Here is a 27,981-nt window from a genome sequence, read left to right as displayed (position 1 = left end):
CTCCTAACAACAAGTGAGGCATGCGCCGTGGAGGAGAGTGACCTAAAGTCAGAAAAATGGAAATAGGAGGAAACTTATGGGAAACATTAATGAATATGTATAGGCATAGAGTATAGAAATTTAGCTTGAAGTGCTTTGTTTGGTACATGAGGAATGGTGGGGAACCCCCACCATACCTGGTCGGTTTTGTATGTGAGGTGGAGTGAGAAACCCTCTCTGTACCCCACTTGGTTTTGCTTATGCTTTAATCACACTTAATTACTGCCAAATTATATATAGAAATTGTATTTTTTTGTTAAATTGTATTCTTTTACTAAACTGTATTCTTTTATCCTAATTTCCTACTCAATTCACTAAATTGTATTCATTTTTAATTTAGCTGTTATTAACTCAAGGGACCTAGTTGTCAAAATTCTAATTTCATTTATACCATTATTAAATTAGGAATTCTTGGATACCAGGTGTACCTTATCCATGTGTCCTAGAGTGACTTTACGTTTAAGATAACTGAGAGCTGGAGAAGTTGAAGCTGCTGGAGGCTGATGGGAGTTTTTTCTCCTGACAAATAAATGGCTATTTCTGAGAACTGGCGGAGGTTTTAACTATGGAGAAGTGAGATCAACTTGTGAACACCACCTTAAGATATAAGGTCAGGGCTCTCTTGTTCTCTTTGGTTTCCGGCTTCTGACGAGGTAACAGGGCTCCGTCAGGCTGGACAAGGCTGCAGAGGGCGGTGGTGGGGAGAAAAGGAGCCAGCTGGCCTTACTTAGTTTGCAGTTTCTGCCTCTGAAATGAAACCTGACACCATGAACATCTGCAGTTTTCCAAGACTTTAACACTTTTACTACCTGGATGAGACTTAATGATTACTCCTTGTTCCCAGAGAGGGGGGAAGAGAGAGAAAGAAGGGTAATCAACGTGCAGAAGACATCATAAAACCATCAAAGACAGTGAAGAAAACAATTAAGCTTTAGATGGGGAAGAGAGAATAAGGAGATGCTTAAAGAAGCTGAAATATTTTTCTATTAAAGCTATGGACATAGACAATAGTGTTCTGAAAAAAACTCCTTTAATTCATGACAGAGCATATTGGGAGGAATGGAGTGTTCAAAGTGTGGATTTTGAGCAAAAAGTAGAGTACTTGTGATGCAGTGAGGTGCTGGAACAGAGGGGGAGAAGTAATAGTTGAAGATTTGGGGCCGTTGAGAGGCAAAGAGAAAACTTGTGTTCCAGGGAGGCTCACAGAGGCAGACGAAAAGAACTTTTGCCTTTGAATAACTCATCCTTAAAAATGACATCCCTAGACTCATGGCCCATAACACACCCCAGAGTGATGTGAAATGGGAGGAGACCACTGACGGCAGATTTTTTTCTGGGCAGCTGACATCAGAGAAATAGAAAGCTATGAAGAAATAGTTTTCTTGTGAGAAACTCCATAGATTAGCAGAAAAAGACTCCTGTTTGTCTACAAAGACTGATGGAAAGATTATAGCAAGAATTGGGACTGTTGTAAACACCAAAGTTTTTTTGTCTCTATGTTGTCATGTGAACAAGGGAATGGTTGAGTAGTTGGGGGGAAAAAGGGTTTTCTGGAAGTTTTATTCTGGTTTTCTTTTTCTTGTAGTTTTGTTAATAACTTGCATTATTGATTTTAAGTTTTAAGCCTGTTTTGCTCTTGTTCTCATCCAGATCTCACAGCAAGAAATAAGTAAGTTTTCTAGTGATTTTTTTTGTTGTTGCTTTAAAACCACAACATTTATTTGGTATGTTGGCCGAGAAAACGAAATTAGCAAATCTAAACCACTACACCATGATATGTTGATTTTGACTTGTTTAGATTAATGATTTCTGTTTGGCTAAGATTATTTTAAACGACATTTCCATTCTGATGGATTTACTCTTGTGGAAAAAGCCTCTCTCACATGAGGTATTTCAAGAAGTCCCTCTGCTTGAAAGAAACATACCGAATGTATGAACAATAAAGATTTTTTCAGTTGCTGTGATGATTAGGATTTTTTATACCCATATATTGTTATAAATGCATATCATATTTTTGGCTTTTTGCAAATATTTAAATGAATGTTGTATGTATAAGATTAAAAATTTTGTTGTATCATTATAATTTCCTTTATTTCTACTATTGATGAAACTTAGAAATAGTGGTATAATACATATATGTTAGGCTATGGCATAGTATTAAAACAAAAACTACTTTTGTTTGTGCAACCCAAAGACTGAAAAAGATAGCTAGAGACCCCCTGCATTCTTATCTTATCCAGATGAAGACAGCAGTGACCAGGGCTCTGGGGGAGGAATTTATTGCATTTCTGTTATCAGGCAATGTAAAACTGGATGGCGCCAAGAAGATTGATTTATTGGGAAGGGGACAAGAGAAAATTAAGCAGAAGAAGACCAAAACTCCTAAAAAGAATGTCTGAATATGTATGAGAATTTATGGATATCTCGTAGGGTTCTGTTTTTATGGGACAATCCTTTGTAAGTAGGTGTGCTCTCTTGGCTGAATGCAGAGACACCTGGCCAGATCTGTATACTTGACTTTATTTTCATCTCCTAATTGTCTTTTTATTAAACTTTTAAATTCTGACAAAAATATGGGAACCTCGTTTTTCACATTACCATATAATTTACACTTGAAATTCTTCTTGATGTGGCCCCAGTCCAGGGGCACTCCTGTCTGCACAGGGACACAGGCTCCCTGAGGTTCCATCACTACTCAAGGCCCACAAGACCTGTGCATGTCACATCATTGAATTTCTTGCCAGGTTTTCTCACAGAATGCCCTGAGCCTTTGGACAAAGCAGCTGCAGCTGTGGCCCTGGTCCCTGAGGGCTCCCTCAGTGGCTCCTTCTCAGCTGCAGGCCAGGGCACGGGGGCTCGCTGGCACAGGGCCCTGCTGGCCCCCGCCCTGGGTACGGCCCAAGATGTGCTGCTGTCCCTCGGGCAGGGCAGGGTTCCTGCAGTGCAGCAGGGGCTGCGGGCAGGCTCCAGCAGGGTTCCGTGCCCTCTGACCCCCGCGGCACCTGGACACCGGAACGGCCACGCCCGGGACGCTCCGTTGTCACCCGGGCCCTGCCAACGGCAGAACCGTCCTTGGGCAGCGCCCGCGGGCTGCAGCAGCACGGAGCGCAGTGCAGCTGCATTCGAGAGCATTGCTTGGCCAGGAAGCCTGTTCGCAGCACCTCTACCGCCATTGGGGAGTCATTCCTTGCCCGCAAGGCCTCCTTGTGCCAGGTAGTTCTCCGCTTGGCTGCCAGGGGGCAAACAGGCCAGCCTGGGCTGTCTCTGCTGCCTTCCAGCAATGGCCACCAACAAGAGCAGCTTCAAACGCAGCCTCTTGCTCCTGCCTCTGCACGCTGACAGCACTTTGCTGCAAAAGAGTCACTGAGCAGCAAAATGGCCTTTAAGGACCTCTTTGTGCAAAGAGTTGGGATTCCAATTACCCAGCCTGCAGGGGGACAGATTACTTCCAAGTGGAAAAGGGCAAGGTTGCAGGAGGGCTTGCTGCTGACTCAGCTTTAATCCTAAGTGTCTGTGAGGAGCAGGAGAGCCAGGCAGTGGCTGGCAAAGGAGGCTGGCATGGGAAGCACAAAGGCCCCTTGGTTCTGCCCCATGTGCTGCCAAAAGGTGCCAGCACTGAGAAGGAGAGGCTTGTGGGCACAGCCAGCAGATGTGTGGCTGGGGGAGCTCTGGCCTTTTCCTGGGCAGTGCCTGCAGCAGGTGCTCCAGCTGGGGCCTGGGATTGCCCCGCTGGGAGTGGGAGCAGCTGTGAGGGGCCGCTCTTAGAGCTGAACTGTCGCAGGCAGGGATTGCAGAGGGAGGTGGTAAAGCCCGTGTGGAAAAACCCGCATCCCAAAGTGAAGCCAAAGCTATTGATTCATTATTTTGCCACTTTCAGGAATTGTCATAAATTGTTGTGACTGAATAAAAGGGACAATTTAAATAATCATTTATGAAAATCAATTTTATTGATTCAGGTAGTAGTAAGCAAGCAAAGACCAGCCCTGGGGTGGCCTGGCCTCTTTAACACCTCTCTTGCTCTATTTAACATTACCTCACTTTCAGGCTCTTCCCTTTCTGATTGTAGATGGATTAGTAACAGATGGGCTGCCTCCAATCTTCCTTTTGCTGTTGATATTACCCAATTGATTAGACAGGGACCAAGAGTGAGGCTTAACAATACTACAACCACTGGACCCATTAAAGTGGATAGCAGAGTTGTTAATCAGGGTGACCGAGAAAACCAAGACTCATACCAGCTTCGTCACTGTTCCCTTTCTTTGCGTCTTTTTTCTAATCCTTCCCGCAGTTCTGTCATAGTATCTCTTTCTATTCCCGTGTGGTCTGCATAAACACAACATTCCTCCCCAAGGGCTACACATAATCCTCCTTGTTGTAACAACAACAGATCCATTCCCCTTTGATTTTAGAATACCACTTCAGATAATGATGTAAGAGGTCTTTCAAAGGCTGAAACAGACTTTTCAATTCTTTCTAAATACTCATCTACTGCTGCCCGAAGGCTAGTTAACCCTTGTTGTTGATTCACTAAGGATGCAATTCCAGATCCTGCCCCTAATGCTCTGACTCCAAAAAGTGTGGCGATTGTAATTGCATTTAAGGGTTCCCTTTTTTGTATCCTATGATTGTTGTTTTCAACTCTGTCAAGGACCTCTCTCTCTGGGTGCTATAGCACCCATGGCATTATTATCACCTGTATGCAGTATTCCCTGGAACCATTAAATACATCCAAAGATAAACAGGCCGTAGGACCTACTCAAGAGCAGATCCACTGTGCTCCACTGACAGGAATGAGCCATTTCCCTTGAGCCTTTTCAGGTTCCTTTAGAGTGTTTTTACACAATCCTTTTATTCTTTTTGTTATGTTTCCTACACATGTTCCAGCTCCCTTTACATTTTGTAAAGTAAGTCCTAACTTCCCCAGTCTTCCCAGTTGCATTGTGCTGGATAGCTTACATTGCTTTGATTAAATGGCTCCTGGGTCCCGATGGCTTCATAGTAAGGAGGCTTGACATCATAGCACAACCACCAGTGCTGGGCCAGCTCACAATGGGTAGCATTTAAAAAGGCATAGCTAGCCTGCATTGTTTTCCATAAGGGACCTACCAAGCTTTGCTCTGGAGTCAAGGCTTCTGTCCAGTATACTGGAGGTGCCATAGTTCTAGGGGACCCCTCGGTTGGTGTCAGCTTTTTTCTTTTGCAGGGATTGTTCTTGATCACAGAATTGGGATTGTTCTTGATAAGCAGTTTGATAACAGGATTGGGACCCTCTGGCTGGGGGTCTTCTAAAGCAGATTCCTTTTTGATAAGAAAGAGGCCTCCCCTGTCTGTTCCTGATACCCAGTATCTCATTCCCCATGTTTTTCCCACAGCCCATCCTCTGTCCTCAGGGTTAGTTACATTGACATAAAGGTGTGTGTAATTTCCGTCCGGAAATACCACTTGCCAGCGGCCCAATTGCATGGCCCTGGAGGGATCTGGCCAGGGAGGCTTGCATCCAGCTGGTCTCCACCCCACAGTTAGAGATTTATCTCCTGCTGTTTTCCAGTTAGATGCCATAGTCTCACACCCCCAGTAGGCACAGTAGTAATGCCTGGGATAATTACAGTAAGGAGGCCCAGTGCCAGGACACATGTAAAAACTCTCTTGATTCCAGCACATCTCTGTAGACACTAGCTGACACAATTGTGGTGTGAAGGAGGGAGGTGCTGCTCTGACATAGCTTTGGAGCACAGTTTGATCATTCCATCTAATAAGAGACCATTGAAAAGGCTGGTGGGCATGCTGAGCCATTACTATTGACAGACAGTAAATCCACAAAGGGTATCCCAGGAGAATTGGTGGGTACCAGAGGGGAGCAATAATGTAGTGTTTTACCTGTGCAGTAGGGAAACGAGGTGGTATTTTAGAGGGATGCATGTATGACACAGTTTTGGGAGCTTTCTGGATCACTGCCCCGGGAGTGTTCGTTCCCCACAGTTTCTGTACGTCTCTGCCTCCTCTGCCTACTCCTTTGCTTGGAGCAGCAAGGTGTCCCATCTTCTTGGCAGCAGTCGTATTTTTCAGGGGCTCTCCCTTGGGCTTGATGCTGGGTCACATACGCTTCCTAACTTTTAATCTTTACCTGTGGTGCTGAGCACATTACCCAGGGTATGCGTTTCCTGCACATCACTGTGATGATTTCCAATTTCCCTAATATATTAGGTGCGCTTCTGGATGAATTAGGGTGTGCACACTTTTTCTGGATGGATTCCATGTGCGTATATTTTCCACCACTCAAGGGACCCCTTTTGAAGTTGCCCCATGTTCGCCGCTTGCTCTACATAGGTTGAAGTTAATAACCTTTCACAATTGTAGCCTTCTCCGCAATTTTTTCTCGGGGGATATCCTGTTCTACAATGTCCCCCCCAATTGTCCTTACACAACTTACACCTAAAGCAAATAAAAGGGTAGCAAATGCAATCAAGCTCAGGACAAAACACATCACTCATTAGTTTTACGTTTTAACTGGACTTTCAGTTCATCAGGTTGGGGAACAACTTCCTGTGCATCAGCGACTGGACCCTTGGTCCGGCTGGCGTGTGTCCATTCTCTTTCAGCAGTCCGTACAGCTGTATCTGTGGTGAGCAAAAGGAGAAAAGGACCTTCCCATTTAGGGGTGAGAGAGATTTCTTTCCAAGCTTTAATGAGGACAGAGTCTCCAGGTTGTACATGGTGAATAGGTGCATTCTGGGGAGATGTCTGGGTAATCAGTCCTTGTTTTCTCAGTTCAATCCTTCTTTTCATTAGACTTCAAACATATTCATTTAACAGCTGGTTTTCTAAAACCTGCTGCTCTGGAGGTATTTCCATATCATATGGCATGCCAAATAACATTTCAAAGGGTGAAATTCCCGTATCAGTCCTGGGCTGAATGTGGATGTTTAAAAGGGCTAACGGCACACATCTTACCCAGGATAGTCGGGTTTCTAGCATCAGCTTGGTTATCTGCTTCTTTATTTCCCCATCACTCTCTCTACCATCCCAGTGCTTTGGGGATGATAATCCCATTTTATGCCTGAAGGTTCCAGAGCGTGTTTTATTATTTTTTGAAGTAAAATGTGGTCTCTGGTCTGAATCTATAACTTCTACTATCCCATATCAGGGGATTATTTTCCCTAAAAAAGCTTTTATTACTGTCTGTGCAGTCACAAGGGCTGTGGGAGCTGCTTCCACATAGTGGGTGAGGTGATCAACTCTAACTAACAAATAACAGTATCTTCCACTTTGGGGAGTTCGGTGAAATCCACTTGTACTCGGGCAAAGGTTCTGATTACTAGCTCTCCTCCTCCCAGACTTTGTCTTTTAGGTGCTGTTTATTAAACTTTTTGGCATGTCATACAAGCCCCTGCTAACTGTTTGGCCAAATTATAAATACCCATACACATATATTTATTGGTAAACTGATCCACTAATGCTCTTAGCGACCAATGAGCATGTGTTTTATGATGAATATTCCTGAGCATTTTCCAAGCGAGCCCTTTTGTAAGGACTTCTCTACCACTGGGGAGGAACCACTGATTTCCCTTTTTAATAAATCCTTCTTTCTTAAATATTTCTTCCTCCTGTTTACTAAAGGATAATTTAAACGGATAAGTGTTCCTATTTAAGGATCTATTTTTATTTTCTGGCTGTTTAAAAACCAGTATTGCCACTTTTTTTGCTTCTTCATCTGCCAAATTATTACCTCTCATTTCAGTGGTTACTCCTCTCTGGTGTCCTCTCACATGGACCACTGCAATTGCCACGGGTCCTCCTAAGGCCTCTCAAGTTTGCCTTATTAACTCCCTGTGCACCAATCCTTTCTCTTGGGAGTTAATGAGACCTCTCTCTTCCCAAATTTTTCCAAATGTATGTACCAACCTAAAAGCATATTTAGAGTCTGTGTATATAGTTCCCTTTTCCCTTTTCATAGTTTTAATGCCTGTAGTACTGCATATAATTCATATACCTGTGCAGACCAGGCCTGACTTAACAGACTTGATTCAATCACTTTAAGGGTGTCTCCATTAACTAATGCATATCCTGACCTCCTTTCTCCATCTACTATTCTAGAAGACCCATCTACAAAAATGTTCTCTCCCCCTCTTCCAGCGCACTATCTTCCAAATCTCTAATTTTGGTTTGCTGTTCTATACACTGGATCCAATCGTGAGATATGTCTTTTTTCAGATTCCCCATACAAAAATTGCGCTGGATTATGTAAAGATGTTGTTTCTGTTTCCAAGCTGGGGGACTGAATCAAAATTCCTTCATTCTTTAATAACCGTGCATCTGTAATCCATTTTTCAGCTTTTTGTTGTAAAATTCCCCAGACATTATGTGGAGTTAATACCTTCAGCTTACTCCCAAAAGTAACTTTGCTGGCTTCTTCTACTAATAAGGCTACAGCCACAATTGCTTGTAAGCATGAGGGCCATCCTCGGCTTACGGGATCTAACAATTTGGAAAGATATCCCACAGACTTTTTTTCCCTGCCCACTCCTGGGTCAATACTCCATAAGCAGTTCCCTCCTGGCTATCCACAAACAAATAAAATGGTCTCCTAACGTCAGGGAGGCTGAGCACTGGAGCCTGGATTAAATCTTCCTTCAGCTTCTTAAAAGCCTGACAATCCTCTTTGCTCCATTTTATTGCTCCTTCTCCCATGAACTGCTGATACAAAAATTGAACTTTTCTGCTAAAATCCATTGCCTACAGTATCCCAACAAGCCCAACACTTGTCTAATGTGCCTCTTACTTTTGGGGAGTTCTAATGCTAAAATGCCTTTTACCCGTTCAGGATCTAACTTCTTACATCCTTTTGTAATCCAATGTCCTAAATATTTCACTTCCTCTTCCACAAATTGCAGTTTTGATCTGGTCAGTTTAAGTCCCTGTTAACTCAGGAAGTTTAACAATTTCATGCTTTCTGCTCTAACACTTGCTTCATTTTCGCCTGCAATTAATAAATTGCTCACGTATTGTAATAAAACCATCCCCGTCCCTAATTCATAATCCCACAGAATTTGTTCCAAAGCCTGACCAAACAAATAAGGTGACTTGCTAAATCCTTGAGGGAGTACAGTCCATCTTAATTGCTGTTTCCTATGGGTATCGGGATCTTCCCACTCAAAGGCAAAATAACCTCTGCACTCCTCCTTAAGAGGACATGCCCAAAATGCATCTTTTAAGCCTATAACCGAGTACCACTGATATTTGGGGTTTAGTTGACTTAACAGTGTATGTGGATTTGCAACCACAGGGAAAGGGGTCACAGTCCGTTTATTTATTTCCCACAAATCATGCACCAATCTATAGTGGCCATCCGGCTTTAGAACTGGTAAAATCGAGGTATTGTAGGGCAACATGCAAGGTTCCAAGAGACCTTTTTGTAGCAGCCTCTTGATTTCAGGTTTCAACCCTCTTCTCCCTTCTTGGGAAATGGGGTATTGTTTTATTCTTACAGGGATTTCAGGGTTCTTAATTACTACTTCAAAAGGTTCAATATTCAATTTCCCTACAGTTTCAGGAGTATACCATACTTACAATCCCGTCCCAGCAAATGATAATCTGCTTCAGGAGCTAATGACAATAGTCCAGCTCCAAATTTACACTCTGATTCTAACAGTACATTCTCAATTTTGGGGAACAAAAAAGGTTCTCTACTGGCCCCCATTTCTTGGATGTGTTTTGATGAAGGTTTACATCCTTTAGGTACTTGTTGGACAGTGGACCACTCTGCCCCAGAGTCTACCAAAAATTCGAGTACCTCTTGCTGAGGTACTCACTTTCAACTTTATCAAGGGCTCTGATGATTTTCTATGGCTCCCCAAATAGATAGAGCCCCTGACCCCTCTAATCCTGTTCAAATAGCTTCTTCTCTTCAATTCCCTTTCTACAATCCTCCTTCAAATCCCCTTTCTTGTGACAGTAAAAACATTCAACTTCACTCCAATCTCTTTTCCCAACAGCTTTTCTAGACCCTTGGGGTCCCTTAGTAAACCCTCCCTTTTCTCGGTTTACTGACCCCCTCCCACACCGCAGCCACCAGCAACCTAGTCTGCCTTTTCTGGAACTCCTCCTCCCTCCTTACATACACTTTCTGAGCCTCTCTCAACAACTCATCCAGGGCTCTTTCTTGCCAATCCTCTATTTTTTCCATCCTCTTCCTTATAACCGGCCAAGATGTAGCCACAAACTGGGTTTTATGGAGGGCTTGTCCCACAGGTGCAGTGGCCCAGGTCCTTGTGGACTGTGGGAAACGCACTAATGAAGGGCTCCGCTCTCGCTTGGTCTCCAGGAGACCTCTCAGACACTGGACTCTGGGATCACCAACCCCAACCAAACGGATTCCCAATTCTGTACTTGCCCCATCCGCAGTCTTGGCTTGGTCCTCATGCACAAAATTTAAGGGGTTCCGCAGATTCCATTTGCTTGCTTACCGAATTTCACTTGGGGTCCGGAATACCAGGTCTGGGGAATAGGAACCCCCCACACCAGGGCTATCCTAAGATAGGGTGTGTCCCCAAAGGGGGGACTTCTAAACCACAGATATGTGGATCTGAGTCAGGGCACCAAAATTGTTATAAATTGTCGTGACTGAATAAAAGGGACAATTTAAATAATCATTTATGAATATCAATTTTATTGATTTAGCAAGCAGTAGGCAAGCAAAGACCAGCAGCTGGGGTGGCCTGGGGAGACACTGCTCCACCCAAAGTGCACGCTTTAGCTGAGGAGGTTTTCCTTTATATACACTTCATATATTTATTTACTTTATATACACTTCTTGCATATGTGTCTTCCTGGATCGCGTCAGTGCCTGCGCTGCCTGTTGCTAGGGGGTCTTCTTCTGCCTCTCGGTGGTCGTCAGATGAAGGCTTGTAGTCTTCCTCAGTCTGTGAGTGGGCCTTGGTCCTATACCAGTTAGGCAACCCTCCTCCTAATAAGGAGATGTTGTAATTCTAGTTTGTGCAGCTGGATAAGGTGGTTCTGCCTTTCTGAAGTTTTAGCTCCAACATTGTATTAAACAGCTTCAGCAATCATATTATATTTAGCAATCATATTGAATTTGACTAACAAACAATATCAATCTATTACAGGAATCAAAGCCATTTTCCTTCCCATGGTCTTTTATGTATATTCACATCTTATATTTATGTTAGTACAATGGCCACCAAAATAGATGAATAGCATTCAAGGCCAGGTTGGACAGGCCTCTGAGAAACCTGGTCTAGTGAAAGGTGTCCCTGCCCATGGCAGAGGAGTGAAACTAAGAGAAAATTTAAGGCCTTTTCTGACCTAAAAGATTCTATGCTTCTATAGATTTATGGTTCTCTGAAGCTACAAATCCAGTGCGTCCCATGACTGTATGTCAAGTTGTCTTTTTGAATAACTGACTGTATGCCAAACATCAAGCTTTGCTCATAAAAATATTGTGGGAAGCTTAGTGATAGCAACATTTAGAGGAGAAGCTCTTGAGATGGGTACAAAAGAGTTTAATTTTCCAAGCAGCTTGCAAGCTTCCTTGTTCCATTAGAGCAGCTCGTTGTCTGGGGCTGGCTGGAGAAGGCAGAAAAAAGAGCAATCAAATATGTCCTACAAAAGGATGCAGACATGAGCCTGGCCAAATACAGCACTGTCAAAAGCTTGTAAGAATTCTCATCAGGGTCACTTGGGTGCCTGCTTCCCTCTTGACAGGGAGGAAAGCTTGTGTTGAGAAGCACACCTTGGTTGCAAGAGCGTTTGTACCTTGTGGGAATAGTGTCAGGTTAACGCCTCCTGTGCACCCTCAGATCCATGGGGCGTCAGTGTGGTCAAAACCCTGGACTTGTCAAGGGCGTTTGCAAAACTTTTGCACTGTTTAGTGAAATCTCAGTTTGCCTGCTGGCCACTTGTGTGCTTTGTGGCCATGGTAAGGAAAAACTGGTGACAGAGCAGGCTTCCCTGCCACGCTGTTGATTCGCATGTTTGCGTGCATCTCGTTCTGCCCAGCTGATGTCAATGCCAGGTCCATTCAACAGAAGCTGGAAGAAAGATGGAATGACTTCTCTCTGTATGCGCTTCCAACTTCTCCCACCTTCATTTAACTTGAAATTCAAGTGGGCACCTTTGTTCTTTTAAGGCAGTTTATTTTCCAGCCAACATCAAGGATTTCATGACTGTGAAAGGGAAGAAAGATGGGGTGTTTGTTTGCTTCCAGATGTGTCCTCCAAGCTTAGTGTGAGTGTCTATTCTTAGGTTTCCCAGCTGCAGGAGAAGGTGGGGGTCTGACAGGATTTCCATCTGCAGTGGCCCGTGGCTGGCAGAATGGTTCCGTGCTGGTGCCTTGCCTGGTGTTAAAGCTGTGGCCTAGAGCTCTGCTGCTTCACCTCTTCCCCCAAGTGTCTGTGCTCCTGTTGCCCTAAGTGGGGTGGTTCACAAGACTTCACACAATTCTCCTGTTGCCTCCTCATGCCCAGCGAGAAATCATTCTGTTCTCTCCGGACTGTGAGATGCTGCAAATGAATGTCACACCCTGAAATGTAAATGTTTTCCATGCTATATCCACCTGTTTGAGATTGTTTACTTCTGCAGATGGAATCTTGTTACCTTTCCAACTAGAGCTGTCTTTTCAGGACTTTTTCTTGCCTGCCTTTTCTTTCCTTCCCCTTTCCACAAAAGCTGCCATTCATGTCAGGCCCATTTGCTTGTGTAAAGGCAGGGTTCCTAGGGCACTTGTATTCTTAAAATGGGAGTAAACAGCCCAGAGCCTGGAGCAGTGGCCTGGTCTGTCATGCTCCTGGCCAGATCTGGAGTTAAGAGCTGAGCTGAAAGGCAGCATCACTGCTGGGGGAAGGGCAAAGTGCATCTCTTGGTTCTGCCATTCTCAGTTTCGTGCAATCCCCATGTTTGCCTGCTTTATGTTTAGGAGCACTGCAATGACTCCCAGTTGTGCAGTCCAGGCTCTGAGTCCCTGGAGATCTTGAGCCCTGCTTTAGGCCTGTCCTCGTGCAGATGGTGAATATCTGTTTGTTCTCTTCCAGAGAAGCTGACTCAAACGGAGGCTTTGGAATGGAATCGACTCACAACCAGATCAGTGACAAGAGGTAGGAATTAATTCAATGTAATCTTGGCACTTGTGAAGTTGGATAGGCAAGGAGAATCTCGGATGTATCGAACAGACTCGGCAGTAGAGTAGAAACAGATACCTGCATCCTCTGTGCCTGCATGCTTTTCCTTCTCCAATGTCCACAAATATCAGAACCATAGTTTCACTATTTCTTCAAAAGTCTTTCACAGAGCAGGGACAGTTTAAAGGATGTGGTTTCCTTCAGTGGGGCACAGCTTTATTGGTGTTAGGATGTGGGGCTGGTGGAATTGAGTACATGCATATGTGGCTGAGGAGGAAGAGGAGGATTTGATGTGGACTTTTCTTAATTTCTGAGATCTTCCTTCTAAATGTGTTGATGGCATGTCTTTAAATGCAGCTACATGATTTTCCAGGTACACAGCTTTCCAAATATCCATTGAAAGTAGAGAGTGAGTTTCCATGGCAGTTCAGAAAGTGGACAAAGTTCAGTCCTTGAAAGTGTCAACACAATGAAAAGAGAGGATTGTCTTTGATTCTCAGGGGGAGAGTGGGGTGAGAGGTCTGAAGGAGAACAAGCATGGCATTTTCTGCCATTGATTATTGCAAGTGGATTTGGCCGCTCATGTGCTCATCATCATCCCCAGTGACTGCTTCTCCATTTGTATCACAAGGAAATGGGGGGACAGTTTTTCCCTTCCCACCTGTCTTGGTGGCTGGGATCAGGTGCAGCAATCCCTGAGGAGGATGCCTGCTGTCCCTTGTGTGTCTCTTTGCTCTGGGACAGAGCACACGCTGAACAGAACTGATCTGTGTGCTGTCAGCATCCCGTGCATTTCAGCATTGCTTTGGTGCTGGACATGTGCCCTTGTGGGAAAGCCCCAGGTCTGCACACAGCATAAACAGGGGTTCAAGTGTTAACTCTCCTTTCTCTGTCTCGGGCTGGAAGCTGCAACAACAACAGAGATTTGCTCCGCTTCCTGGAGCAAGAGAGGCGAAGGAGGCAGGTGGCTCCAGAGGAGAAAGATCCATTCCTGGGGAAGACTCCTCTCTTTGCCAGACCCTACAAGGTAATGGGAGTGGGCTGAAGGTTGTATGGAGAGGAGGAAGGAGGCTTGGCCTGGGAGAGGAGAGCCATGTCTTCTGCATGGGCCGTAGCAGACTTGAGCCCAATCCCTGCAGACACAGCACATCTTTCCATCTGCTTCATTGAGCTTGCCTGACTTCCTTTGTGGGGATGCATGGTGATTCCATGAAGATACTGAGCAAGGTCTCTTGCTTGGGGTGTTTGTGACATTTGCCCCTCTGTTATTCTGTTGCAGACCTATAAAGAAGATGAGCTGTCAAGGCGCATTAAGAACCTGCTGGGCGATCAGGACTCCAAGGTGCTCCTGAGCCACGAGTCCCCTCTGAATCCCATCTGGATTCCAAACAAGCCCAAAGCCCAGTCACAAAGCCAAAGTCATAGGCTGGCCTCCAGGAAGACAAACCTTTCACATGAGGACAGATGGAGGGAATGCTCAACACAATCACTGGAGCACACACCAAATCCTGAGAGGAACTATGACAGCCATGACAGTCTCTCAGATCGAGGGTCAGAAGGCAAAGCTCCACAGTCCAAAATCCTGCCTGAGCCTGTCAAGGTGAGTGCAATTGTTGAGGCTCTCTGTTGTTGGCAGTCCCTCAAGGCCAAGGGACCAGCACACAGGCCCTGCCTGCCTCGTGGCTCAGCCTCCCCAGAGCTCCAAGGCACTTGGTTCCCAGGTGCATTTTGGGGTTTTGCCAGCATCATCCTTCAGCACTGGGATATTACCGTGCCCTACGGAATGTAGGTGCCCACGGTGCTGAGGCAAAGCAGCTGGGCTGGGAGAGCCACAGAGATGGTTTTCAAAATGTGTTTGACCTTTGGAAAGAGGAGGAAGAGCTGATGGCTGCAGTCAGCTTTTCCAAGAAAAGGGTACTAGATGGGATGTAAAGGATTGTAGGCAATATCTTGTGGAAAATGAGAGGATGCTGGGAGAAATAAAGCAGTGCAGGAGCCATTCCTTAGTGTCAAGTGCCAAAAAGATCAAGCTCCATTTTGGGCCTCGGTCTCTAGGAAGATTTGCAGAGTGCTGCAATCAGCCCTCAGGCCACCAGCAATGGGCAGTGTTTGTCCTTGCTGCTTGGAAGCCCAGTTCAGGAGTATCGGTGTGAAGAAAGGAGCAGGGATGCTGCATCTTCCTTGGAGTGTGTGCTGAGGGAGGGGAAGGACGGAGTGCCCAGAAACAGTGTTTCTGAGAGATGAGTGGAGTCCCTGCCAGGTTCTGCCATCAGCTGGGGGTGGACTCAGCTCTTTGGGGCAGCCCAAATCCAACTTCTGTCCATAGTGTGTCTCTGGGTGGCCATGGAGAAAATCCACTGATCCAAATCTGGCTGCTAAATTCAGTACTTTGCCAAGAAATGAGAGAGTGAGAAATGGTAGTTGGGGATTTGGAAATCCGGTGTGGGAAAGATGAGGATGTCTAAAATCAGCCAGAATTTGCATAAACTGTGGCGCACCTTTCCGGATGTGTCGAAAGTCAGCGTCTTGTCCTGACTGCTGTGGAGTTCAGAACAATAAGGAGTCTCATTTGATTTGGGTCAATGGCAAATATTCCTCATTTTTTACAACTGGCTTAAAAGAATTGGGAACTATTATTCCTGACTTTTTTGTTGTTGTTGTTGTTTTAACAAAGGAAGCTTTTTCAAAACTCATTTAAATGCAGAGGGAGCTGGTGTCTTTGAAGGCAAAGCTTAACTGCTTCAAAGCTAAATTCCACCAAGGGAGAAGACTGTACAAACATAGTTACATAATTGTAATAACAGTAATGAAAATAAAAATTAATAATAGTAGAAGTAGTAGCAGTAGCACTAGTAACTTGTAGTAGTAGTTGAAGAATGGAAACAGTGTTTCGCAACTAACAGGTTACAAAGGGAGCACAGACATTTTTCCTAGAGGAAGAGGAGGTGACTGTGGGGATTTCAGCTGCCTTGCTACCTGCTCTCAATTCCCAATTCCCCTTCAGATGGGCCTTTTCATTCTTCTAGCATTTCATTTGTAATGGACTTGCTTGACATTTGTAGAGCTGTTGGTAAGCAAATGCTAGCTGAGTAGATGTCAATTAGTAAAAAACCCAAATTAACTCTTTCTGCCTCTCTTGTTCTTGTTTCAGAAAGAGCAGCCCACTGATGTGCCATCTACTGAAAAAACTTTGAAGGTTGGTGCTCTCCCATAATGCATCTTTGTATTTGCTTATGTTCTGCACACATGAAGGAAATGGCTGGGGCAAAAGTACATTGCTCAGCTGCTGTCCACCCAGCAGATGTTGCCCTCCCTGAAAATGTGTTTTGGGGAGGGCTGAGGAGAAGCAGAGATAAAAGCTGTAGTTGTAAGATCAGCCCTCCTCTCAGTTTGTGACTGTAGTAACACTCTCTAGAGCACTTCAAGAGCCACACTGACAAGTCATCCCAGGTAACCAGAGCCACTCCTCCCTCTAGCTGGTAGTTGCCTTTCCTGAGCTCCCCTTGTCCAAAGGCTCAGGCCTAGCTATCTTGTGACTAGGCTTCCAAATTCCCATTGCTACCAAAGGGAAACCAGCCCCATGCTTTCAGGGCCATTGTGCTTCTCAGTGTTTCTGAGTGGGCCAAAGTGGCAGCAAACTTCTCTTTCCTCTTTTCCACTGTTTTCAGTAGGCTCTGTATTTGTAGAGCTGTGCCATGTTTGAGCCAGAGGAGGCGGAGGAATGGAAAATGCTTAAGGGACTCACACTTTTGTTACACTTGTGAACTCTAAATGTGATGTTTTGCATGAACATTTGAAGCATCTATGTGCATCTGTGTGCAAGCTCCAACCCCATTTTCTCTTGATTGTCAGCAAAAGCATTCAGGAGAGGACACCTTAAATACTGTCACTGTTCACGTGTCCCCTTGAGACTTGTGTAGCAGCACCAGACATTTCTTGTTCTCTGCTTCCCTTCTGGATTTTGTCAGTAAATAAAACTTCTTGGACTTCTGAAGCCTAACCTGGAAGTGTTCCCCTTGTCCTTTGGAATCATTGTCTAGCTCTCGTGGGGTTTTCACTCCAGGCTTAGTCCATTTTGGAGCTGAGAGATGAAACTTTGAATGAATATGCTGAATGATCCTCCTCTGCCAGCGGGATCTCTGTGGCCCGGAGTGACTGATTTCTGTTCATGGGTGTTTTAAGGACTGGCTCTGTACGGGAAAAATTCCTTCTTAAGTTTTCTGCTTGTTTCAGTCCTGTCGTTTTCTTATTTTCTTCCTTTGGGTTGGTCTCAGTGATGAACCAGTCTTTGATAAGACAGTCCTGTAGTGCTGAAGCCTGGAGAGGGAGGAGGAGGAAGAACCAGTGAGGCTGCAGCCCATGATCTATGGCCTGTGTGCTGGGTGTCCAGCATGGGAGAGGTGACTGGGGAACAGGGCTTGGCGGCTTGGCTCTTAGGATACATCCTGTGAGCTGTGCTGAATGGGGGAGAGAGATTCAGGCAGAGAAAGGATCCTGGGAAGCCTGATCATTGGGGCCTTTGGCTGAAAGCTCATCCCTTCCTCCTGTTTTAGGTGAAACAAGAGCTGTGGGGAGACTCCTGCCCTGCTGTGGAGGCCTAGGTGCCTGTTGCAGGAACGTGTCGACCCTGGTGGGGACAGCACGGGACAGCAGGCTCACCCCTAAGTGTGGGTGTGGAAAACCTTTTTCCCAGGGCCTTTGCAGTCACATGTTGGTGCCTTTTGCGTCCTGGTGTTCTAGTAGTTTGTGGAAATCAGTGTCACCTCCGTTCAGCCCCTGTTTTATGTCCCCTTCCAAGAATGTTCTTCCTTCTCTTAACTCCCATTGGCTTTGTTTGCTGCATTGCTGCACCCCTGTGTCGTGGTTTTAAATCAGTAACTAAAAAAATCACTAGAAAACATACTTATTTCTTGCTGTGAGATATGGATTAGAACAAGAGCAAAACAGGCTTAAAACTTAAAAGGAATAAAGAGAGTTTATTAACAAAGCTATAAGAATAAGAACACCAGAATAAAACTTACAGAAAACTCCTTTTTCCCCACTACCCAACCATTTCCTTGTTCACATGATAACATAGAGACAAAAAACTTTGGAATTTTGGTGTTTAAAACAGTCCCAATTCTTGCCATATTGTTTCCATCAGTCTTTGTAGAGAAAGAGAAGTCTTCTTCTGCTAATCTACGGAGTTTCTCACAAGAAAACTATTTCTGTTATAGCTTTCTATTTCTCTGATGCCAGCTGCCCGGAAATCTGTCATCAGATTTTCTCCTCCCATTTGACGTCCTTCTGAGGTGTTTTATGGGTCATGAGTCTAGGGGTGTCATTTTTAAGGATAAGTTATTCAAAGGCAAAAGTTCTCTTCATCTGTCTCTGTGAGCTTCCCTGGAAACAGAAGTTTTCTCTTTGCCTCTCAAGGCCTCAAATCTTCAACTATTACTATTCCTCACTCTATTCCAGCACCTCACTGTATCACAATCACTTTACTTTTTGCTCAAAATCCACATTCTGTACTACTCTATTCCTCCCAATATACTCTGTCATTAATTAAAGGAGTCTTTTCAGAACACTATTGTCCATCACCATAACTTTAACAGAAAAATATTTCAGCTCAATTAAAGCATCATCTTATTCTCTACGTCTTCTGAAGATTAATTCTTTTCTTTGCTGTCTCTAATAGTTTATCAAGTCTCTTTACATGTTGATTACTGTCTTTTTCTTTCTCTGGATAAAAGGATTAATCTGTAAGTCTCATCTGGGTAATAAAAGGGTTAAAATCTTGCCCAGGCTTTGTAGATGGTTCTGTGATCTCTGCCGGAGCAGTGGCTGGAGTTGTCTGCGACGGAAGATTCTTCATTGCTGCTCTGGAGAGTGTGGTCACTGTCTCAGCCAGTCGCTGGTCAAGAGCTTTTTTCTTTCTTTACTCATCAGTCTCTGGTGAATTCAGTCACAGCAAAAACTGCAGCCAAGCCAGGGAGCGGCCTGGCCCGGCCTGGGCCCGGGAGAAGCCCCGCAGGCCCCATCTCCCGGCCGGGAGCCGCTGCAGGCCCAGCCCAGATCCTGCCTGGGCCGCATGGGCTGGGCAGGGGAACGGGAGGCCAGCTGGAGCTCTGTTACCTTTCACAGCCAGGAAACAAAGAGACAAAGAAATTCCCAGGCTTAAGTTGGTGTTCACAGGTTGATCTCACGTTTCCGTGGTCACAACTGCTGCTAATTCTTAGAAATGGCCATTAGTTGGCCAGGAGAAAAACTCCCATCAGCCTCTGCCAGTTTTAACTTCATTAGGTGTTTGTCTTTGTTTTCTTAAATGCCAATCTATCACACCCTGTTATCCCAATCCATTCTCCCGGTCTTTAGCCACTCCCTGCAGCATTTTCCCTTGTCCCTGTTGGACCTTGACCCTCAGACCCACCCCATTTGTCCCTGTGTTTAACCTGTGCCCTGAGTCCGATCCTGTTCTCATCCCTGAATTCATGTGAGGCTGTTATCCTTTGAATAAACAGTCTTTGGATACTCCCACAAGGACCTGTCCCTTCCCTTTTATCATCAGCAATTTCTAGCGGTGTTCTCCAAGCCCCGAGAACGCAGGTCGCACTCACAGGTTCCTTGCGGCACACGCAGTAACACCCTGCAGCGACCCTGACAGTGAAGAGGTCCAGAGCAGAAGAAACTCTGCTGTTCTTCCCTCCTCCTGCTTTGAATTCCATCTGAATGAAAGGCTTTGGCCGCAGGTGTACTGAACAGCCACATGCCAAACTGGGTTTTTCCAGGGACTTCCCTGGACATCCCTTGGGAAAGCCATTTCTTCCAGCCCAGGCTTTTGGCTCATTGAATGTCTAAGGTGCACATCACCTGCAGGTGGGAATTCCTTATTGACAGCTTCTTTTCCTGGCAGCACTGAAAATTGAGTCTTACAGATGGAACAGGCAAGCAGATCCAGTGCAGAGGGAATGAATCCACAGGGAATAGGCATGCAGGGACTCGCTTGGCCTTCACAGAGATATTGAACAGCCCTTTCCCCTCTTTTCCAAAGCAGAACCTTCGCTCTCCAGTGTCACCACAGTCTCTTTAAGGTATCTTTCCAAATGAACTGGAAGAAGCCTTCAAACTACAGCATCCATGATGCTGAGATGTATCCCATGTCCTCTTGTGCCAGGTTTTAGCTCTTCTTCCAGCCCCTTAAGAAAAGGGGTTTGTAAAGCCAACTTCCTAGTTCATGTCATGTGGGAGAGGCTTGATGACAGGGCCCAATTAGGAAGTGTCAGTGTGCATAAAGGAACAGAAATGTGGCATCTTTCTTGGAGTGAACTTTAAAAGGAGAGTCCAAAAAAATCATTACGGATAAAGAAAGAAAAGAAAGGAAGAAGAAAACAAACAAAACCCCAAACCAAACAACACAACAAAACCATAAAAAAAACAAAGAAACACCAAAAAGAAAACTAAATCCATAGAAAAAGGCCAACTCCAAAGTCAAGAGAACCTGAGGTCATCTGCAGTTTACCATGTCAGGTTTCAAGAAGCTGAATTTCAGGACAATTCAAGAGCACTTCTGTCCTTAGGGAGAAGGAAGGACAAGGCATCCCGTGAAGCTGCCTGAAAAGAGATGGAGGGTCTGCTCTGTCTTGCAGGAGCTCCCAGTGTGGGTGCTTTCCTTGTGCCAGAAATGCTCCCCAGAACCAAAGCAACCTTGCAGAGCTTGTCCATAAGCTGGGCTGAGTTTGAAGTTTGTGCTCTCTGGTTTAGTCCTTCAGAAAAGCTCCTGTGCCAGAAGGCCTGACCTTTCTCTGCACACAATTGCTGTGTGTAATAAGTAGTAGGATGTCTTTCCAGGAGCCCAAGTGATGATGGTCAAGTCTTTGCTGAGCAAAAGCTCAATCTTGGCAGGAGGACCCAGTCTGGAGCCAGCCTGAGTTACAAAAGCAGGAGCTGTGCTTTGGACTGGAAGCCAAGCACCAAGTGCACTATGAAAGGGTTGCATTTTAGCCAGGGTGTATTTTTACTTCAGAAGAATCAGTCTGATGTTATTTGGGTGAATGACAAACACTTCTCCTTCTCTAGAATTGAAGTAAGAATTTCTCTAGAATTGGGAACTATTATTTCTAAGCGTTTTATCTTAACTAATGAAGCTTTTTGCTCAACTCTTGGAAATGCAGAGGCTGCCTGTGCCTTTGCAGGCAAAGCTTAGCTGCTTCAAGAGCAACTAAAGAAAAGTGATATTTTAAAAAGGGAGCAGCCTGCAGGAACATTCTTTCTTACTTCAGTAATAAAAAGTCAGGAATGGAAACAGTGTTTCCTGACTGCCAGGGAAGGCAGACATTGATGTTGCAGCAGGTGATCTTAGCGGCTTCAGCTCTTCCTCTGCCTGGTCTCTGCTCCTCACTGCCTTTTAGATAGTGCTGTTAATCCTTACTGGCATTTCATTATGCATGGACTTGTCTGACCTTTCTAGAGCAGTTGGTAAGGAAATGTTTGCTGAGTACATGCTTGTTTCCTAACAATCAGTAAAATACCCAAACATACTCACACTGCTTCCCTCTTTCTTCTTTCAGCCCATCGTGCACATTTATGTACAGTCCATTGAAGGAATATTGAAGGTGGGTGCTCTTCAATATCAGATCTCCATGGGGAAGCTTGTGCAAATCCATGAGGAGGTGGATCCCTCTGACTCTGGGAAGGGTGAAACTCCCTCTGTGTGCATCAGCAAGAAGTGCTGGGAGCTGTTTCTCTCCCACTCTTTCCAGGAAATGAGCAGCTGCCTGCCACCTCTCCTGCCACCTCTGCAGTCACCTGCTAGAACAGAGACTTGCAAATTTCCATTGCAGGCAGAGGTGAGAGATGTAGGAGTAGTAGCAGTAGTTTAGACATGGCAACAGTGCTCCCTGACTGCCACATTCCAAAGGGAATACAGACATCTCCGAGGAGGAGTTGACAGCTCTGTCCATGCCTGCTCTCTGTTATTAACTGCCCTTCAGATGGGCCATTTCATCCTTACTCTCATTTTAGGACTAATACACTTGCAGGACATTTATAGAGCTGTTGGTTAGCAAAGGTTTGCCAAGAACCTGCCATTACTGAAACACCAGAATAAACTCCTCCTGTTTCCCTCATTCATGTTTCAGGAAAAGAAGCCCATTGATGTGCCATCAATTGAAGAAATTTTGAGAGTGAGTTCTCTTAAAAAGCAGATCTCTGTGTTTATGTTTTGCATTTATTAAGGAAATGGGTGGAGATAAAATAGAAGTTGAGAGCTGCTTCTTTCCCTGTCTTTCCAGGAAATGAGCAGCTCACTGCCACCTCTCCTGTCACCTCTTCAGACGCCTACAAGAGCAGAGATGTGCAGACTTCCATTGGCAGGAAAGGTACCCCAGCCCATTTTTGCCAGGACTGCTGATCAGTGCCAAGAGATCTTTCTGCTTAGCAGAAGTTCACTTCAGCTCTTTGGCAGCTCTTAGAATGTTTTAAAACTATCTATTCAAAAATGCACGTGCCCCTAATGTGCCATTAACCCAGGTTTGGTGTCAGGAGATGTGGTGTTAAGGTACATGCTAAGCTACTTTGTCCTTTACTTCTAGGAATCCCAACCTGATGGATCTGCAGCACAGAAACAGAGTAAAGAGAAATGTAAAGGAAACCCAGTTCTTTCTGTGCTGACAGGTAATTTTGTGTGTTAGATGTGGCAGAGACCATCAAGCGTTCCCACTGATTAAGCAGTGTGATTTCCTCTGCTGTGCTGAACAGGGATGAATTTAGGAATGGCTCAAGAAACTGTAAGCAATCATTACGTAGAACTCAAGGTAGCAGCTCAGCAGAGGACAAGCACTATTTAGTTAGGAAACTCCCATCTGGGGTGATGAACAACCTTTTTGACAAATACCTCCTGGAAGAGAGTGACTCTCTAATCTCTTGTTCAGAGACCACAGGGTAAAGAAATGCAACCTTTTCCTTTGTTGCTTTCCAGAGCAGGCAGGCAGAGCGTCAGGAAGGTTGCCGAGTTCTCAGCCAAGAACATCGTAAGTAAACAGACCGTGTTTCCACCTCTGCCGGGCAGATACTTGAAAGAACCTGGAATGAACAAACATTTGGGTTGTAAGTCAGATTTTTCACAGAAAACCTCAATGCAGGGAATTTTCCCCAACTGAAGAATTATTATTTCATGATCTACTCATGAAATTGTTGAGGTTGGAAAAGATCTTAAAGAGCTTAAGCAAACAGATTAACGTGACACCATTATTCCCAGTGGCCACCGGCCTTGGGATCTGCGCAAGGAGAAGGTGCCCTTGTCTCCTGGAGAGAAGTTGCTCTCACCTTCAAGGAAGCCAGACTTGAAGAGGAGAGCCATGAGGAGTTCAGAGGAGTCCCCTGGAGAGAGGAAGGTGAGAGGGGCAGGGGGAGGTGGGTTTGGACAATGACCAAGGTGGTGTTTGAAAAACCCAAGTGGAGTTTCCACTTCATATGTTGGCACTAGAGCCATGATTGATCTCCTGTAAGGGTGTTATCAAACCTGTAAGGGGAATGTTCCCACAGCTGATTCCCATTGGTCACCAATGCCCTTCTGAGAAAACGGAAAGCCTTGTAAGCTGTTGTTTTGTGTGTTTTGGTGCTTTTAGTGTTTTCTTGGGATCCTGGTTTCCTGAGAAAACAAAACCTCAGCTGTCCTCTGCCAGAGGAGGTTTTGGCAGCTTGTGGCTGCCCAGCCCCTGCCAGCACTGCTGGGTTTCTCTGGGTTTCAGCCCAAGCTGAGCTTTGTAGCTTGGTGGTGGCCCCTTCTTGTGCTCCTGCATCAAAAGCAGTAGGTATCTGAAGCACTTGGCAGATGGATAAATAGGCAAAGTGCTTGTTTGGATTTCCCTGGAGCTGCTGTGATGCCAGCAGTGATGCCTAAGAAGCGGCTGTGTGTTGGAGTCCCAGGCACAGAAAATGTCCCTTTGATCTGTGCTGACTGGCTCCGGCACTTGAGAGAACACTCGGTTGGACTTAAGACCATGGAGAAGGCTTGTAAAATTGAGTGGAGGAGCTGGGAATGTCAATGTGTGAATTAGATAGCATTATGATAATTCACTGGGTGAAAAAGACAGAGTTTACAGTTTGAGATGTAGTAGTGAATAAGACACAAGGTGTAGGTTCTTGGGTGTTGGATTGTCTTTGCCTTTCTTCTTCCTTCTCCATGGTTTTGGCTGGTATGGGGTGATTGGATGGAAAGGTATGCAGTGCAGATCATGGGTGTTTGGTTATTGGGTTAAAAGTAAAAATAAATAATTTGGCATTTGATAACTGGATGGTTTATGCTTAAAAGGCCTTGTGGACAGAGCCCACATTCTCCGTTTGTAGCTTGTTAGGTTAGTGTGTGGAAGTACTTACTATCTGTAAAAATGTAAAGTAGATAAGGTAAAACAAACATCCTAAGTCTGAAGACAAAAACCGTCTCTCTGCTCATCAATCCTCATCCTGGGGAAAAGAGCTGAAGCCTTTGACATTTGGTGCCCCGGAGACTTTTACAGCTGTGTGTAGTCAGGGGCTTTGCAGAGACCCCTTTGCAGAGTCCCTCGGCCATTGCAGTGGCTTTCCCTGGAATTCCAAGACAGCCCTTCATTTCAAACTCGGAGGTGGTCGTTGCTCTCAAGTGTTTTTTGGGAAGCTGACTCCCAGAGTCAGTGCTGACTCCCAGACAGCACTGGGAGGTCAGGTGCACAAGGAGTTGGCTGCAGGCCTTGCAGTGATGGGCACTCCCTGTGGACATTGCAGGGCCTGTCTCCCTTTCTGCTCCTCCTCCCAGAACAGGTGGCTCAGCAGGGCCGGGGGAATAACTTTGCTTCCTGTGTGGGTTTTTTAACTTTGTCATTTTCTGAGCTTCCTGAGTTAAGAATAAAGAAGAGTAGGGAAATGGTGAGGAAACTGGAGCGAGCCCAAAAGTTCCCCCTCATGCAGAGCAGGGGCAGAAAGGGAAGCAGGCAGTGAATCTGCCTCTTCTCCTGCTGTCTCCAAGAGCCAGGAGAGGAACTATTTGGTGTCTGGCATGTCATCCCTTGCAATCTCAGTGCCTGACTGCAGGAAATCCCAACTCAGAGCCTGTATCCCAGACGTGAGTGCAGTCTGGAAGGAGAACTCCTTGACAGCAGCCTTGTGGAGAAGCTGCTGAATGGTTCCTTGTGTGTCTGCACTCCGGGAGGGACACAAGAACGTCCTGGGATGCTTCTGGCTATCAGCAGTCATGCTGTGGGTAATGCTAAGTGATAAGGGCACTTTCTTTTACATTTTCTTGACTGGTAGCAAAGGATTCGGAAGTTTCTCATTCAGGTGAGCTGATGATTTGCACACTTGATGCTTTAGAACCAATGCTCTAAAACCTATAAAAAGTTTTCATTGACTGACTCTTTTCCTTAATGCTTCCTGTTCTTCTGGAAGACAAAGGCAGCAATTTTCACTGCATTTTTACAATTTCACCCCTCTCAGATTTTTGGTAATAACATCAGAAGCCCCTGCACATCTGGGCTATCTGAGGGATCTCACTCGCCTGTGACCGTAGCTTTTCCTTCCCATTGACGGGGGGTATCCCAAAACAGATATGCTTACAGGTCCTGACTTTGCCACCAGGAGTCTGAAAACATTTCTCTACAATCATGATGGAGTGGGAAGAAGAATGGTCCACCCAGAACAGATGAAATGTTTATTTTCAGCAATGGAAGGGCCTTACATTTTATTACAATTATCAAGGAGGTGCTCAGGAGATCTGTCCTTGCCATTAGAAAACATATCACCTATCCAAGCAAAAGAAGGTGAAATGTCATTATCGGTTACTTGCCAGTGGACGTGAAATCCCTGCCTGCTGTGCTTGCGTTTCCACTTTGTGAGTTCCAGTGTGTTATTTTTTCTCTTTTCAACCAGAATCTTTCAAACTGAGCTGTACTGGTCTCTACTTTATTTGAATTTCAAGGACCTGAGTGAATTTTTTCCTGTTTTCCTTCTTCCTGTTAGAGAGAAGACAATGGGGATTTTCCCAAAAAGAAAAAGAAATGAAAAGAATCCAAACAGATGTCAGCTTCCAGCAAGCAAAGGCACCAACAAACTGAAGTGAGTATGCAGTGCTGGGATGCCAGAAAGATGTGTAAATCTAAGTCCCTGTTCAGAGGGGTAAGACAAAGAACTGTATCTCCTGTCCTGATACTCGGGAGTTTGCTTCTACCATCGTGTCCCTCCTGCCACTTGAAATGCTGCAGATTGGCCTTTTCAAGCTGGAAGCAAGCAGTGCAGAAAGCAGCTCTGTAGGTGTAGGTGGGTAAGGGCAAGGAGTCTTTCCCTTCTGACATCCTGTGAAAGCACAGAGGCGTTGGGGCTGATGTTTGGCTGCAGGAAGGGAGGTTGCAATTGAGGTAGGAATGGAAAAGCTTTAATTCCTGCCTCCCTTTTCCTGAGGGAAAATGAGCAGCCCTCTTAGTCATGCGCTGGCTTTTGGAGTGGGAAGGGTAGGAGGTGCTTTTGGGCAGAGAGAGGGCTCTGGGTCAGCTTGGGGATGGTGCTGTGCTCTGTGTCAGATTGTCCTCTGTGCAGCATCAGCTGTGCCAAGGCAGAGCAGCTGGAGAGCAAGTGTGCAGTGAGTAGGGACCAAAGCATGGGAAGAGTGGGTGCTGAAAGAGGGGAGAGGACTGTGCCATGCACAGCAGAGTCAGGCAAGAAGTGCAGCCTCACACCTGAGCCTTTTCCTGGGGTTGAATTTCATTCCTGATGCTGCAACCTGTGAGCTGGGACTCACTGCTTGGTGTGTTCTTGGAAACTTTGAGAAGCCCACTAAAAGTGATGTCAATGAGCAGTGGTGAAACAAGGTGGAGAGCTATCAGGTGCTGCTTGTTGCTGCCAGAGTTCACACTCCTTTCTAGGCTTGTGACCACTATTGGCCAAAAGGAATTCCTAGAGCTGCTGCTATGTTTTTGATTGTACAATTTAGCCATTACAAATGTTGTGTTTTCCTGTGGTGCAAGCAGTGGGGAAGACTCAAGAGCTGTAACCTGCCATCCCACGGGGCCTTTGCAGTGTCATTTTCCGTAGAACACCAAGTTGTGTGGGCCCCTCTGGGCAAAGGGATGCATTGCCATGATCTGCTGGCAAACTTGCAAAAGAAAATGAGCAGGATGTGTCTGGTAGAAGGGCAGAAAAGCTGTAAGAATGCTCTCCATAAAGAGGCAGCTGCTGAGAGTCAAAAGGCTTTGCAAGTCCTCTTGGAGTAAAGTGACTGCAGTCATTGTCCTCTGCCATCTCAATATGCCTGTTGGATGAATCCAACCAAATCTTTTCTCTCTCCCTCCTTTTGTTCCAGCCTTTTCTGCTGAACAAAGCCAAGCAAGATGACCAAGAGCCGGCCTGCCCTCATACACTGAATGAGGCAGAGTTTGCAGTGACCCAGACTGGAACCCAAGGGCCTTAACTGCGTCTCCAGGATGTAAATGTTCCAAGTTCTCTGGCCTTGTCCAAGTTCTCTGTCTTACAAACTGTTTTGTTTTGCTTATATTTTCATGTTCGATGCAAAGCTTCTGCATATTTTTTTTTTTTATATAGTTCCAATATTTTGGTATAAATAGTAAGCTCTTTTGGTTACTTCTGGAAAGCTTTGTGGTTTTTGAGGGTAATGCTTTTCTACCTTGCAAAAGAAGAGATGGAGGCTGCTACCTGCCTTTGAAATTACCTTGTGCAATGAATTTTCTTAATGGCCCCATGTGCTGGTGGTCTATAAACAGGTCTGTTACAAATAACTAAGAGAACAATATTCACACCTATTGCTGACAAGGAAATCTGCATTCAGACTGAGTTACTGAGGGTCCTG

The 27,981-nt window shown here is 45.3% G+C and overlaps 1 protein-coding gene across 1 annotated transcript; it reads left to right on the top strand.

The window, feature by feature from the left end:
• The first annotated feature begins 3,107 nt into the window (after positions 1–3,107).
• On the top strand, positions 3,108–27,755 carry LOC147653169 (uncharacterized). Its single transcript, XM_086889672.1, has 14 exons — positions 3,108–3,252; positions 13,086–13,148; positions 14,079–14,199; positions 14,452–14,772; positions 16,324–16,368; positions 21,719–21,763; positions 21,911–21,997; positions 22,289–22,333; positions 22,442–22,528; positions 22,742–22,823; positions 23,128–23,179; positions 23,407–23,542; positions 26,142–26,237; positions 27,478–27,755. Exons 2-13 carry the CDS (start codon positions 13,114–13,116, stop codon positions 26,181–26,183), a joined length of 1,098 nt encoding a protein of 365 aa, XP_086745798.1. The 5' UTR covers positions 3,108–3,252; positions 13,086–13,113; the 3' UTR covers positions 26,184–26,237; positions 27,478–27,755.
• The last annotated feature ends 226 nt before the right edge of the window (positions 27,756–27,981 follow it).

Source organism: Cyanistes caeruleus, chromosome 5 (assembly GCF_971803275.1).
Source record: "Cyanistes caeruleus chromosome 5, bCyaCae1.hap1.1, whole genome shotgun sequence".
Taxonomy (NCBI): Eukaryota; Metazoa; Chordata; class Aves; order Passeriformes; family Paridae; genus Cyanistes; species Cyanistes caeruleus.
This window is presented reverse-complemented; position numbering and strand designations above follow the sequence as displayed.

Excerpts from the sequence above, each read along its gene's own strand:
- LOC147653169 (XM_086889672.1), top strand. The coding sequence starts at position 13,114 with ATGGAATCGACTCACAACCAGATCAGTGACAAGAG. Across the intron at positions 21,998-22,288 it reads AATTTCCATTGCAGGCAGAG|GAAAAGAAGCCCATTGATGT; the intron begins GTGAGAGATGTA and ends TTCATGTTTCAG. Across the intron at positions 23,180-23,406 it reads AGTTCTCAGCCAAGAACATC|TGGCCACCGGCCTTGGGATC; the intron begins GTAAGTAAACAG and ends CATTATTCCCAG.